Raw genomic sequence first — 14,963 nt, 5'->3', positions numbered from 1 at the left:
AATTTTTTAGTGGCTTAAAAAGTACTTAAAAGGTGCTTATTTTTTGTTGAAAGATTTAGCTACACACCCTAAATAACAAACTTTGACTTATGTTTATTAATCACAATGTGTTGCTTCATAGGTATGGCAAGCTGACTTATATAATGAAAAGGAATTTATTAATTTATCTGGCATTAATGTGATTGAGATAGAAAAAAACTTTTGAACTCTTAACTCTGGAGGTTAAAATTTAAAATCTTTTAAATATTGTAAAACTACAACATGGATATTTAAATGTATTTTATTTTTTATTTATTTGGGAATTTAACTGTTTAAGAAGAAACTATGTATATATATTTATATTTTTGAATTACAGACAGCTTGGAGTGTGGAAAGTGTGGTGAGATATTTCATCAACTGGAAGGATTTATCAAACATAAAATGTCTAATTGTACCCCTATTGAGAAACCAATTAAAGCAGAAGATCCTCCAGATAGTGATAAAGATTCTAAGAAATTCTCTAAGCTTGGTATATATTCATCCTTTTAGTTTAGTTCCTATTTTCTAATTTTCTTATTAAAATATTGTTTGTTCATAAAAATTGATAAATTCTTTTATAATAAGTTAATTGATGTTTTAGTCTAAACAAAGCAGGGTTCTCAGTTTTTCTACTGTTTTAATCGTGGATAAAATTGTCATGTCAGAAGCCTAATTAAAAATATATGTTTGTGTAAATATTATCATTCATATTCTAAGTACACTATTGCTGGTTGTGTTTAAGGTCAATTATCTGTGTTCATCAGTTCCACATCAATGTTCACCTGAAGTGTTATTAGAAAGGTGACCTACCCTGCCTGCTCTTTCACTGAGATAAAATGCACCCTCTTTGCCCTTTTTGTAAAAATGCTGTTCCCCATTTTACTTAGGAAAAAAAAATTTTTAATTAGAGAAAAGAGGTTGTAGTAGCAGAAATTAGGAACTTTAGATTACCATAACTAGTAGAAATTATTTTTTGGCGTAGTCTACATAAAATGCTATCTCACATTTATTTGAGTATTTTTAATTCTGTTTTGAAGGGCACTAATCTAGCTAGATATAATTAATATATTTAGTACGATTAGTGCCCTTCGAAAATTTCCCTTGTTTTTAAAAAAGCACTCTGCCCTATTTAATTTTTAGGGAGATTTCTGCAACATTCAATAAAAATTATATACAATGTATATATGCTTTAAATATACATCAATATATACTAACAAAATATCTTATTTATTATACTTTATTGAATAACTTAAATAATTAGATTGGAAAAACTGTTTAGACATTATGATGCTCTCATAGTGGTGTCAGATTAGCAGGATCTGAAATACATGACTCTGACTGAGACTGTTCATGTCTACATGACTGAGACTGTTCATGACTCTGGTCATGATCTCTGACATGTTGACATGATATTGTAATGGTATTTCCAATACTCTAAATCCATACTAATCTTATGCACATATATAAAAGAAACAGATCAAAATTGTAAGTTTAAATTTTGAATAAAATTGCATGAAATATTTAGGTTTTCATTGCATTTAACCAACAAGGACAAAACAAGTGGCTAAAAAATACCTGAGTGCCTCAGTTCCTTTTTTAAGCCTTCTCTTTGACTTAAATAGAAGTTACAATGAAATATTATGTGTTCTACAGTTTCAACATTCTGACCACAAGATCAAAAATTACAATTCATTAAATTATACCTAAACAATTTGAGAATCTGAGTTAATTTAAAATCAAAAAATTTCCTACACTTCAACCGCTAAAAAATAGTTGGAAAAAAGTCCACACAGCTTTTGGTGAAGCTAAGAATTCAGTGTTCCAGTCCAAAAAAGTTTTTTTCCGCAGCTACACGTTTCCAATGTGACAGCGGGACAGACATCAAAAGATCACTACCAAGGCAAGTCGCATAATCGGAAAACTGGTGCGTTCTGTCATTGCCGATATCACCACTATGGTCCCGAACATAATAATGGACTTCAGTAATACCATCAAATCATTATGTTCATATTAACTATTACAAGGCTGATTGTGCTCCGGAAAAATTCCGGATTTTTCGTTAACAGTGATCCGGAAGTTTCCGGAGATCGAAGGTCCAGACGTTTCGAAAAATCATTGATCACAGAAGTTTCCGGAAATCAAATTTTCATAGGTGGAACTTAAAAACACAGTTTATTTTATTTGTTTGTAAGGGTGAGCCAGAGAGATACTTTATAAGCTTATATTCATGATTAATATTAGTTTTTTATCAGTAAATAGTTGTTATCAGTAAATAGTTGTTAAACTCAAGAAAGAAAGACATATTTGTAAATTTTAATTACTTCTCCAGGTATAGGTATGTGTAAATGGTATAGGTATGTTAAATTTTAAATATATTTTAAGTAAACTAAGAAATGTTGAGAAAAAGGAAAAGAAAAACTTGTTTAAATTTTTTCTAATTTTTCAATTTAAACTGTTTTTTTTTTTTAACTCAAGAAATTTTCCAGAATTTCGACTTGGGCTCACAATCACCCCTGCTATTAAAATCTTAGTCCTTTTCTTCTTTTCCTTGATAATGGGATCCAAAGCAAAGCATCTGAACTTGAAGTGTCTAAACTATCCCATAATTAAAATAATAGATATTCAGCAAATCAGGTTATTATAACTGCCAACTCTACTGGATTTTCCAGTAGACTACTAGATTTTGCCAGTTTATCATGGTTTACTGGTTTAATAAAAATTTTCCTGTTTTTTGTACATTTCGGAAAATTCCCTAAAATTGAGTAAGTTTCCTTAAAAAAAATCCCTATTGAAATAGAATTTTGTACAGATAATTGCTTGCTTTAATATTTTAAAAAGTGTCACTAATACATAATAAAGCGAGCCTCATTTATTAAATTCAGTTAACTATCTTCGATGAATTAAATGCCAAATTCAAAAATATGAATAAAAATACTACTTAACATTCCAAGATCATTTAATGTGAAATTATAACTGGAAAATATTATAGTTTTTTCTATTTTGACGACCATAAAGATCCCTAAAATCCCCTATGTGTAAAATATTTAGTATCAGGGATCTGTCCAGGCCAAATTTACTACCGTCTAGTGGTACCTTCAGAAATTCAACTTTAGGAAGCTATTTCTTAAAATTTTATTTTTGTATCCCGTAAGAAGCGATAAATTCATATTTTTACCTTATTTTTGTGTTGATTTTTTAATACAATTTTTAATTTTCACAAATTATGACTAAATTTTCACGAAATAGGTACCTTCCAGAAAACCTTGGCAGAGCCCTGAGTATATTTTGCAAAAATTATGAAAATTATATTATTTCGTAAAATCTACTTGACTTTTTCTTATCCGTGTTGGCAGTTATGCATTATTATTTTGAGTTGAGTTATTTTATTTTGCACTTGATAGAGCTTTTAGAAGTGTTCAGTAATAATATGTTATAAGGATAGCATCTGCCAATTGATTTGATTAGTATTTTCTTTTTGTATTTTCTTTGTAAAATAATTTTCTCTTTAAAAGAGTATAGAAATTTGTATTTTTTACATTGTTTTATAGAATTAGCATCTCTATTTTTGAATTATATATATATATATATATATATATATATATAATGTCGTATTACAATATTTTTCATTTGAGCGAGCTTGAGCAGAAATGACTCATTATTTGTTTTCTTGATAGCTGTGAAGAAATCATCTTTAAGTGAAGTGAGTCTTAAAGGAGTCAGCAAGATGAGTAAAAGCATTGAAAAATTCAAAAAGAATTCGCCGCAGGTATTGAAGCACAAAGTATCAACCTCTACTCCTAAAATGTCTAAATCCAAGATGATGATGGACTCTGATGTGCCCAAGTTAAAAGGTGTAACGGGCTATTTGTGGAAAGTACGTATGATTGTTTTAGTTAATGGTTATGTGATAAGTTTGATTACTCTTTGCAGACAACAAAAACAAAAGTTGGTATTTCAACTAAAGTATTGATATTTATTTTTTAAAATTCTGTCAGGAGTTATGAATGTGTTCTGTATATCATATATCGGTAAGAGGATATGTTTGATAGCTCGAACAAGGTCAAAAAATTCAGGTCTAGTTTTTAAAAAAATATAATTGCCAAAATTTTTTTATTGGGTAAAAAAAACTTGTCACTTTACAAAAATTCAAATCACAATTTGTATTTTTGTGGTTTAAAAATAAAACTATGTAATTTGAATTTACTCTATTTAAAAATCAAACTTTGTGATTTGTAATCTCATGATTTTATATCGCAATTCACGTGATTTAAAAATTACTATTATGATTCGTGTTCATGTTACTTAAAAAATATGCATCAGGATAAATATTCACAAATATACACTTCTAAAACCAAATAACGAGATCTATGTTCACACGATTTAAAAACTATGCAATGGGATTCATATTCATGCCATTTAAATATACACACCCAGATTCATATATATACCATTTTAATCAAACATTGGAATTCATATTCATGCGGTTTAAAAGCAATGTATCAGGGCTCATATTCATACAATTTTAAAATCAAACAGCTTTTTTTTATTCAAGCAATTTAAAAATCACATGTGATTTGTATTCATTGTAATTTTAAAATCAAACAACTTGTTTCGTGCTCACATAGTTTAAAACTCACATGTCACGATTTGTATTTATGTGATGTAAAAATAAATGGGATTCATATTTACACACTTTAAAAATCGCTCATTGTGATTTGTATTCTCATGATTTTATGTCAAACATTGAGATTCATGTTCAGGTAATTTAAAAATCATGCATGTGTTTTCTATTCCTGTAATTTTAAAAGCACACATGAAGTTTGTGATTACATGGTTAATAAGGCACTATTGTGATTCGTTTTCAAATGACTTAAAATTTGTAATATTTACTCAATCTGAAAATCAAACAACGAACAAAATTCATATTCACACAATTTTAAAATCAAACATTATGATTCATATTCCTGTTTCTTATTCATGCTAATTATTTCTAAGAGTTTACAGTACTAACCGATGAATAAAAAAAAAAAAAGTTTTGTATCTAACCTATTTATAACAAGTACATAAGTTTTGTATCTTAACTACTATATCAGTATGAATTTTGAAAGATAAGTTAGAATAATTGTAAAAAAAAACTTAATATTGACAAAATAACCCATGTTAATTTAAGTAAATGCTCAAATTGATATATTCGTGGAAAAATATTTTTATCTTTTCTATAGAAACGTTTAATGCAAGAGAAACTGAAAGAGCAGAAACGGAAAGGAATGATGCATGGTAAGAGAAAGTCTATGTCTCATCATTCTGATGAAGATTCTGACCAAATAATGGACTCTTCAGATAGCGATGATTCTGATGATCGAGACAATGAAAGATGTGGTTTATGCCCAGGGTGCCTTATAGAAGAAGATTGCATGGAATGTCAAATTTGTCTTGTAAGTATCTAATTTTTCTTATTTTGTGACTAATTTCTTTTTTAAATTATAAACATTCTAAAAATAAAAGTTGTTTGTTAGAGGGTGATTCATTGTTAATCCTTATTATTAATTCTACAACTATTTCATTACTTAGACAAATAAATACACGAAATTTTAGTGTTCAAAAATCTAGAACTTTAGTTATTATTAATCAATTATTCATAGTCAATTATCAAATCAAAAATCTAGAATCTGGAACCTACCTACTTTAATTTTTCGAATCCAAAATATTTATACTTTTTTTGATTCTTTAAATCACATAATAGAATCTTGCGTTTTTTTTTTTTTTTTTTTTTTGATAATAAAAAAACTTAAGTTGCAATTATTGCATATTTTATTTTCCAGTATAAATACACAATTTTAATTTCCCTTAAGGTTTGATATATTATACGTAGATATGTGATTCTCAGACTAGATTGAAGAAATTGTGCTGTTTTGAGTTTTTGTATGTTGCATCTTTATTGCAAAAAGTACGATTAAAAAGGATGCAACTAAAAATAAGATTTTTTTTTTAAATATAAAGGAAAATTCTTTCACTTTATTTTGAAATTTTTTTTTTCATGTTGCTAAAAGATTTTCTTATTATGCTTGTGACTTATAATTGCATAAAATAAAATGTTTTTTTTTTTTTTTAAATGAAACTTCGTTTTATTTTAGAAAAAAATGGAATATCCCGATATTGAAGCAGTCTGTTTAATGAGGGAGTGCACTGCTGAAACTGTAAGTAATTTTTTTTATTCATGTAATGTCATTAACTTATTGAGACTTCATATTGTAAGTTATTTTAAAAACTCATAAAATCTGTTTTTTGTTTTGTTTTAGGAAGAAGAAGTTTACAAAGTAGAAAAGATTCTTGCCAAACGTTTCCGTCATGGACGTTATGAATACTTAATAAAATGGAAAGGTTACCCGAAGTATGTTAGTCTTGAGTTATTAGAATTGTTATTTTGTACTAATTTTATGGGATTTTTTTTGTTTATAAGGCTATGAGTATTTGTCTCAATAGTAATAGAAAATAAAAATAATTTTAGTTTATATGTAGCAAATTTTTCTCTTTATTTTTTAAATTTAAGTTCTGTGTTCTAAGACTGAAATGTGCTTGACTGATGTAATTTTCTGCTTAGTATCTTACTAGTATATAATTTTGGCTTTGAATGTAATGTACTTTATATGCTAAAGTTATTTAGGAATTAAGAAGGTTATATGCATATGTCGTGCTCTTGAATGCATCTAATTTCAACAAAATCATTTTATAGCATTTTTAAATATTTTTTGTAATGAACAGGGTTGGTTCATCACAATTTATTTGTTGATTTGCCTGGTAAATATAAAAAAAAATCATGCATTTTGTTGAGTTTGGTAATGAATGTCATATGAGTTATATTTATTTTAATAAACTTATTTTTGGATTTTAGCTCGGACAATACTTGGGAACCAAAAGAAAATATTCTTAGTCGTCGTTTGCTGGAAGAATTTGAGGAGAAGTACGATAGGTTAACAAAGCGAAAACCAGTAATTCCATTTGCTAGAAAGAAACGAAAGTATTATTATACTGTGAGTAATAACTTTGTTTTTTTAAATGTTTCTTTGTCTAATATACTGCTCTGTGTATAATTTGAAATGCTGGCAATTATTAAATTATTGCATCTTTTTTAATGTAATGTTTATGTACTTCATATTTTTTCACATCTTATTGGATTCTTTTCATGTTTATTATTTTTATGTTCATTCAAATTTTGCAAAGAATCTTAAAATTTAATTTTTCTTTTTGTGTTATTTAATTGTAAAAAGAAAGCTCATAAATTATGATATATTTTTTGGAATAAAGCGAGTGTTTCAGTATGTCTGTTTCAAAAAAATTAAACAACTAAATAAAAGTTGATATTTATGTTAAGAATTTTATATTATGTGGGTAATGTAGAGAATTTTAAGCATAACTGAAAATTTAATATTAAAAATTATGTAACCAGTTAAAGAAAATCAGACAAATTTGATAATATAAGCATTATGTATCAATACATTTAAGTAAAATGTATTTTAAAACAGTCAAAAAGGTTATCTTTTGTGTAATACTGTTCAAAATTCTGTGAGACCTTTAATATCTTTACTTTTAAGACCTTTTACTGAACAAAATTATTTTCCTTTTCTGCATTTTGTTTCTCAAATGTGTATAGGTGTAGGGCAGGGGTCGCCAAACTTTTTTGATCATCGACCCCTATATAATTTTTCGAAGTCTCCATCGACCCCCACAAAATTAATTTTCCATTAATTAAAATAAAACTCTATTCGATACTGAGTTTGTACATTTATTTTATGATTTTAAACATTTATTAAAGTAATAGTACATTGTGTAACAATAGTTTTATGAAAAATAAATTAATATTGAAATTTAAATACCTTATTATTAAATAATAAGTAACTATGCATAAGTAGATATATTAAGTAAAGTAACTAAGGTGCTTCTTGATTAATGAGATGGGTGTGCCTGGTGTTTTTTTTTGCAAGGTTCGCTATATTGGTTTCAAAATTGGTCAATTTTAATTTTCGTCAAAATTGGTCAATTTTGTAATTTTCTTAAAAAAAAAAATACAAAGTGTGCTATAGTTTTGTCGCGGCTGTACTAATCCATATTATTAATGCTTACCTTCTTTTTTGTGCATTGATTATTAAAATTGATATCTAAACCAAACGAATGGCTTTATCGAAACAATAACTAATTATCCAAAACTATAAAAGTTTTAATAATGACACTGCAAATATTCAACACAGTTTTCAAAGATAGCTGAAACTGCATATGATATTTGCATTTGTAACGTCAATGCTCGTCACTCGGGACATTAGGACAAACGCACATATGCATATGACTCATAAACTGCCCAGAGTTCGTGCCACTGCGCGGTGGTACGTAAATACTTGTTTCACTCCAATAGATATACGTTTATTAATTTATGTTTTATAAAGAAACTGATATTGAGTCAATTATAAAAAAAATTCACAAATTTTACATACTTAATTAGGTATGTGTGATTTGCGTATTGAGAACTGTTTTTTTTCTCGACCCACAATCGACCCTTCCGATTCGGATCGACCCCCATTCGCCCCCCTGTCTCAGATCGACCCCCGCTTTTGTTAAATAGACCCCTGGGGTCTATATAGACCACTTTGGCGACCTCTGGTGTAGGGTATAAATCATAAATTTCTAATTCCAATACTTTTCGGATCTTTTTAATTTGTGTGTTCTCATGCCTGTTTAAAAAATTGAGGCTAGAAAACTTGAATTACTATTAAATTTTAAGTTAACATATCGCGTCTTTATGTACTAAAAATGTTATGATCTAAACAACTACTCCCATTTTTTTTTTTTTTTTTTTGAATTTCTAATATAATATATTATTTATACATTATAACAGAATTTCTATTGATTATCAAATTATCAGAAATCAAATTATAATTTTGAAATTATGTTATTAAATTTGCATTTGATGTTCTAGGTTTTTTTCTAATAATAATTAATTCTATCCATATTACAATGCTTTTAATTTTTATAAAATCCTTTATAAAAAGCTAAAAGAAACATATTTTTCACTGTATTACTTCTTAATAATGTAATTTCTAATATATGTAAGAATGTTTATGTTTAAATCTGAAATTAACTTTTATTAATTTTACTCTAATCTTTTGAAAATTAGCTAACCTGATGGAGAAAAAAATATTCACTTTGAAAATAAGTGTTACTAAAACAAATATTTTTTAAATGATATAAATGTAAATCCCACCTCATAAATATTTTATTTGAATATGTTTTTTTTAAAAAATTATGTGATAATGTCTTTATTTGTAATAACTTTACCTTTACTGGAGAAGAAAATTAAATGTTACAATTAGGAAATATTATTTCTTTTGCATGCAATGGCGACGGCAGAATAATATAAAAGGGGGTGCAATCCTCTAACAAACTACTCCCCCAAAGAAAAAAAATTAAAATATTCTGTTATTACATTTTGTTTTGTTATGACACATACTTTCATCTGTTAATTTTTTTCAAGATACATTTCTTCATTGTTAACAAGATATTAAAAAAAAATTACGAATTTCTTGTACTTTCAAATTTTGCCACGAGAGACTGTATTGATGGCGCTGGCATAGCTACTGACTTTGAAACACAAATAACTACAAACAGGAGTTTCGTATATTAACTTGTTTGTGCACACTTATCATTGGTATTTATTGTTTTGATGAGGTTTTACAGTTGTGAGAAGTCAGTTTGTGTTATACACCTTTGTTAAACTAAATAACTAATAGAAAATATAATATTATTTATATTTTATTAAATGAAATTTAAAAATATAGCTAGATATCTGCCAAGTTTGTGCATGCTCAGTGTGCGTAAGAAAATAATCAAAGATGACTGAAAAGTTATAAACAGATTTGGACAGCTTTGACGATTAAAATTCTTGTTTTATTAAACGATTTTTTAATTGTTAAACAAGGCGACTACAATTCTTGTTTGATTAAACAATTTTTTAATTGTTAATCAATAATTACTTAATTATTTGTTTTTGAATAAAAATAATTTTAATAAATTTTTTTTATAACAAAATTGTTTTTCTGTATCTTTTTAATTGATTTAAAAAAAAGCCAGGGGGGGTGCAAGTGCACCCTCTTGCACCCCCTTGTTTGCATGATTCAATTTTCAGGCCTTGTACTCTTGGCACAAATACTTTCTGCTCACATAAGAAGTTGTAAAACCAACCAAGAATAAGATTTGCTAACTTGAAGTTTCACTTAGTGTGAATGTTTGGATCATGCAGCATTGTACTGTCTACATCTATCTCATTAGATTTAAGAAATGTAAACTGCAAATAATAAGGTTGCCTATTGAGCTGAACAAGAAAGAAATATTCTTGTGACAAATAGCAACAACATTTCTGTTCTGAAGTTAAATTAATAGTTTTAAAAACTATAATGTTTTTATTGCTTTTATCTCTATATAAGTTGACTAGTTTCATGTTAGAGAAGTCTTAGTAATGAAATTTTCTGAGTCAAGCTGCATTGTACTGTCTTCACCTATTGTGTTAGGCTGTAGAAATTAATGCAGCTATATTACAAACTGTTAACTGAGCAAGAGAAAGCTTATTGTGTTTCTTGCTCCAAAGAAGGTTAACAATTCTGTTCATGTATTACAAAAGTAGAAGATATTTTTAAGTTTCTTCTTACAACAACTATAATATTTTTTTTAAAAAATTATGGATATTTTTTATGTTTACGAAAAGACAATGGTCAGTTAAGCTAATTTTCCTCTAACTTTATATTTTATGTTTCCATTGTTAATGTTTTCCTTTGGCTGCAATGTGCTTATCTACACCTATTTTGTTAAATTGTAGAAATGAATGCAGCTATAATAAAATACTGTTTACTGAGCAAGAAAAACTTAATGTGTTTCTTGTTCCAAATAGCAGCAAAAATTCCAATTTAGTATTCTTTTTTCAAGAAATTAAAAAAAATTTATTTTAAAGAAATGGATAAATAGTTTCTTTTCTTTTTTTATATCCATAAAAAAGAAGCCATTGTGTTAGTGTTAAGCTAATTTCCATGCAATCTAATTTTTAATGTTTTCTATGTTAGTGTTGATGAGATTGCATTGTACTGCCTATTACATTAGTAGATAAGATAACAGCTATATTAAAGTGCTGCCAATTAGAGTTTATATCTTCAATTAATGGGTGGAAATGTTGAGCAGGCTAGGCTAATTTGCTTCATTGAACTTAAAATTGCAAAGATCTGCACTTCAATACAAATTTAGTAAACTCATATTTTGAACAGTCAATTGTATTATTATTCATTGGAAGTGCATAGCTGCCAACTGTTCAGAATTTTTCAGATTTGTTTCTAATTTTTAAATCAAATCTGTAATTTTTATAAAAAATCTGAATTTTTGTGAAATTGCAGTATTTTTGCTTTTAAACTAATCCCTTGTTCTAATCGCCCCAAGCGCGCTTCCTGTGATTATTTCGCAGAAGTAATTTTTAGTAGCTTTTTCTTAGAAAATACTGTTACAATAGCTGTTGCTGATCATTTCGCTAAATTGAATCTTAAATAACTATTATTACTTTTTGAAAAATGTATTTTAGTATTTAAGCACTTACATCAGAAATATTTGTTAATGATACAAATTATTATTTACCAGTGTTTTTTAATTTGGAGAAGAAGAAATATATATTAATAGGTAATGGTTGTTTTGAAATTATTATACCGGTATTCCTAATTATAAAAGAATATTAATATTATAAATTTCCCACAAAAGATGGAGTTTATAGTTTTGTTTTACTAATTTACATAAGTTTTACTAATTTAATGATATTTCTATTAATGTTATTATTTAATAGTAAAATTTTTGTCTTACTCTCGTGATTGGTGCGTAAATTTTTTTGCATGTAGCGTTTCTAATTTTTTATTCCTAAGGTTGGCAGCCATGGAAGTGTCTTTTTCCTGATTAGAAGCAAAGCATTGACAAAAACCTTTGTACATTATCAGAACAGGGAAAATGCAGGGAATTTTGATTTTTTCTTTACAAATTGGGAAAATGCAGGGAAATTTGTTTCTTATTTTTGTCTTTTAAAAAATGGTGACCACTCAAAGTGTAATCTATGGGATATTTAACCACAATATTTCTGCTATACTTAACTATTTCATTTACTGTAGCATTATTTAAGTATGTTCAACTGTTCTTTTAGCAATTAAAACTGATAAATACTGTTAGCCTAATATATCTCACACAAGATCACAGTAATTGCTGTTTCCTCTTAATATATTGTGTATAATATGTACAGGGAAAGCATAGGGAATTTTTTTTTCCAGATTTGAGTGGCAACCCTGATTATGAAATGCTTCCAAGAGAACAACAAAAATATTAGTAGAATCATTCAGATTGTGCTGCTTAAGTTTTTATATGTTGACTATTTATGTATATTGTTATATTGATTGCTAGGTTTTATATTATTTATAAAAATATCAATTTAAGTCCTATATTTTTTGAAATGTAATGTTTATTCTAGGAATCTAGCGATTCCAGTCAAGATGAGCTTCGAGCCTCCAGAATGTTTTCACCTGCGTCTCCCATGGATTCTAAGCGAGGACGCTCCAGCAAGAATGCAGCAATGAATTTCATCAAAACTGTTTGTTTGAAAGGGAGGAGGCCTAGTCCTGATTTAATTGATCTTCCAATGTCAATGATGGATTCAGATTCATCTAGATCTCCATCACCCGAACCACCCGCTAAGAAAAAAGTCATAATTGAAGTTCCTGACCCAAAAGAAGCAGGAAAATACATCAGAGTTAAAGGAGAAGCTAGAAAAATTAGATTTTTAAAGGATTGCGATCTGAATCCAATTGTGGAGTTGGGAGAAAAAGTACCCACGAAGGAAGAAGATATCCAAGCTTTAGTTTTTGAAGATATCATCAATAGAAGGATATCTAAATTGAAAGACAAGGAAATTAAAGTTTCCAAAATTCCCGAAACCAAAGTTAAGCCAACTGGTTTACAGAGGCCGAAAAGTAATGAATCTGATAAGTTTATTCCCAAAGTTGTCACTCCCATAAAGACTTCTACCCCTATTCTAAAATTACCACAAAAAACATTGGAAGATTCTCAGCGAAAAAGACTTACATATCAGGATAAAATTGACACTTTGAAAACTAGCGACGTCAATTCTGATTATGACATCGATATGTCTTATGACGATCCGGATGATCCTGACGATGCCTTGATTGAAGGCGAGTCCAAAACTTTAGCAGAATTGAGAGAAAGTTTTCTCAAAAAGAGTATGAAAAAAACTGAACCAGAGCAAAAGCCCAGGCCTAAACCAGTTGAACCTGTTCCAAAAGCAGGTGCACGAAAAAATTTTCAACGAGCTGTGAATGCTAAAAGCACACCTCCTGTGACACCAAAATCTACTGTGACTCAGCCTCGTGTTACTTCTAGCTCATTTACTGGCTCAAAGGGGTCACCTATTGGGGGAACAACTGCTAATGAGAGAGTGTTTGTAGTTATGCCTGATGGTAGTATGGTTGAAGTAAGTCATGCAGCGACCACAGACAGTAGTACTCCAGGGACAAAAGCAATTTCTACTCCAGTTCAAAAGAAAGCACCCATGAAGGATGTGAAATCAACCAAAAAACTTGTAAGATTTTATTTTTTTCATTTCTCATAACATGAGGTGAGTTATAGAAAAAAAGTTATTTGAATATCGGGGTATTTGAAAAACACATGAAAATCAATATTAATAGTTGTCGCAAATACAATTGAAACACCTCATAGGTTTACTATACTGTTGGTGTAAGTCTCGTTCGACAAAAAGTAATTATTGAAATGCAGAAATACCGGAATTTTAAAATAAACCATTTGGAAATCAGTAGCACTAGCATAAAAGATAGAAAAGTCAAAGAAATGATTAAATCGCCAAATTAAAACTAAATAATCAAATGTGCAATATGAATTTCGTGTATATAAATAAATTTAATATTGTTTAAAAATAATTAAATCATCAAATAAATAATCAACTGTGCGATATGAATTTAGTGTGCAATAAAATTGTATAAAAAATATCAATTCAATAAAAAATTTGCAAATTCATAGGAATAATTGTAAAAAAAGGTAAAAATAACGAGTGAAACATTGCATGGATATCATCGCAAATCGAACATGTTAAAGACTGATATGAACATGTTAAAGTCTCAATTACGCGATTCAAACTTAACGTGCCTAATGAAAAGTCCTTTTGCAAGAGCTCTGTAACGTTCTGAGCCAATGTTGCTGCGATTCTGCCAGGGAGATGAATTTCTATAATATATTTTAAAATATACCTATAAAATATTTCAGATTTATAAATATTTCAGATTTATAAATACTTCAATTTTCATTTATTAATTAAAAATAAATAGAAGGAAGGAAGAAAATCACACTTTATATAATAAAAGTCAATTTGAATTTATCTTTTTTTTAAAATTGTGTATGAAGACTTCTATTTGCAATATCAAAAGAAAAAAAAAAGTGGTTTTGAGAATTGTGTCTAAGAATTAGGAATAGATAGAAATTCATTACCCTCATGTTCATTGTTAATAAAAAAAAGTATTACATTTTCAGTACCTTTATTTGCATTTCAGAATATTTATGAATTTGTTTAAAAGATTTATAACACAGTAATTTTTGAAGAATAAATATTTAAACTATAAAAACAGGGTTCCCATGGGTCAGGGAAAACCTTGAATCGTTAGGGAATTTTATTTTAATTCTAAAAAATCAGGGAAAGTTGCAATTTTTTTACAAAAACCTGGAATATGCCTGTATAATACCTGGAATATAACCTGTCTTAAAATTGTTAGTAACAGTAATTAATTATTGATATTCGAGTTAAATAATTCTAGCATCTATTACAATTATTTGTTGTAAAAATTTCACATTTTAGTCAA

General features: G+C 27.9%; 1 protein-coding gene across 5 annotated transcripts in view; it reads left to right on the top strand.

The window, feature by feature from the left end:
• Positions 1-14,963, top strand: part of LOC107451096 (uncharacterized) — a 44,814-nt gene that overhangs the window by 6,864 nt on the left and 22,987 nt on the right. For all 5 annotated transcript variants that reach the window (XM_016067083.4, XM_016067081.3, XM_016067084.4 and 2 more), the window contains exons 4-10: positions 356-508; positions 3,693-3,892; positions 5,241-5,453; positions 6,153-6,215; positions 6,318-6,409; positions 6,911-7,049; positions 12,551-13,675. In XM_016067083.4, the coding sequence (XP_015922569.1) occupies positions 356-508; positions 3,693-3,892; positions 5,241-5,453; positions 6,153-6,215; positions 6,318-6,409; positions 6,911-7,049; positions 12,551-13,675 (1,985 nt within the window). The remainder of the gene's footprint in view (positions 1-355; positions 509-3,692; positions 3,893-5,240; positions 5,454-6,152; positions 6,216-6,317; positions 6,410-6,910; positions 7,050-12,550; positions 13,676-14,963) is intronic.

This window comes from Parasteatoda tepidariorum, chromosome 8 (genome assembly GCF_982258835.1).
Source record: "Parasteatoda tepidariorum strain Cologne lab strain chromosome 8, Ptep-v5.0, whole genome shotgun sequence".
Taxonomy (NCBI): domain Eukaryota; kingdom Metazoa; phylum Arthropoda; class Arachnida; order Araneae; family Theridiidae; genus Parasteatoda; species Parasteatoda tepidariorum.
This window is presented reverse-complemented; position numbering and strand designations above follow the sequence as displayed.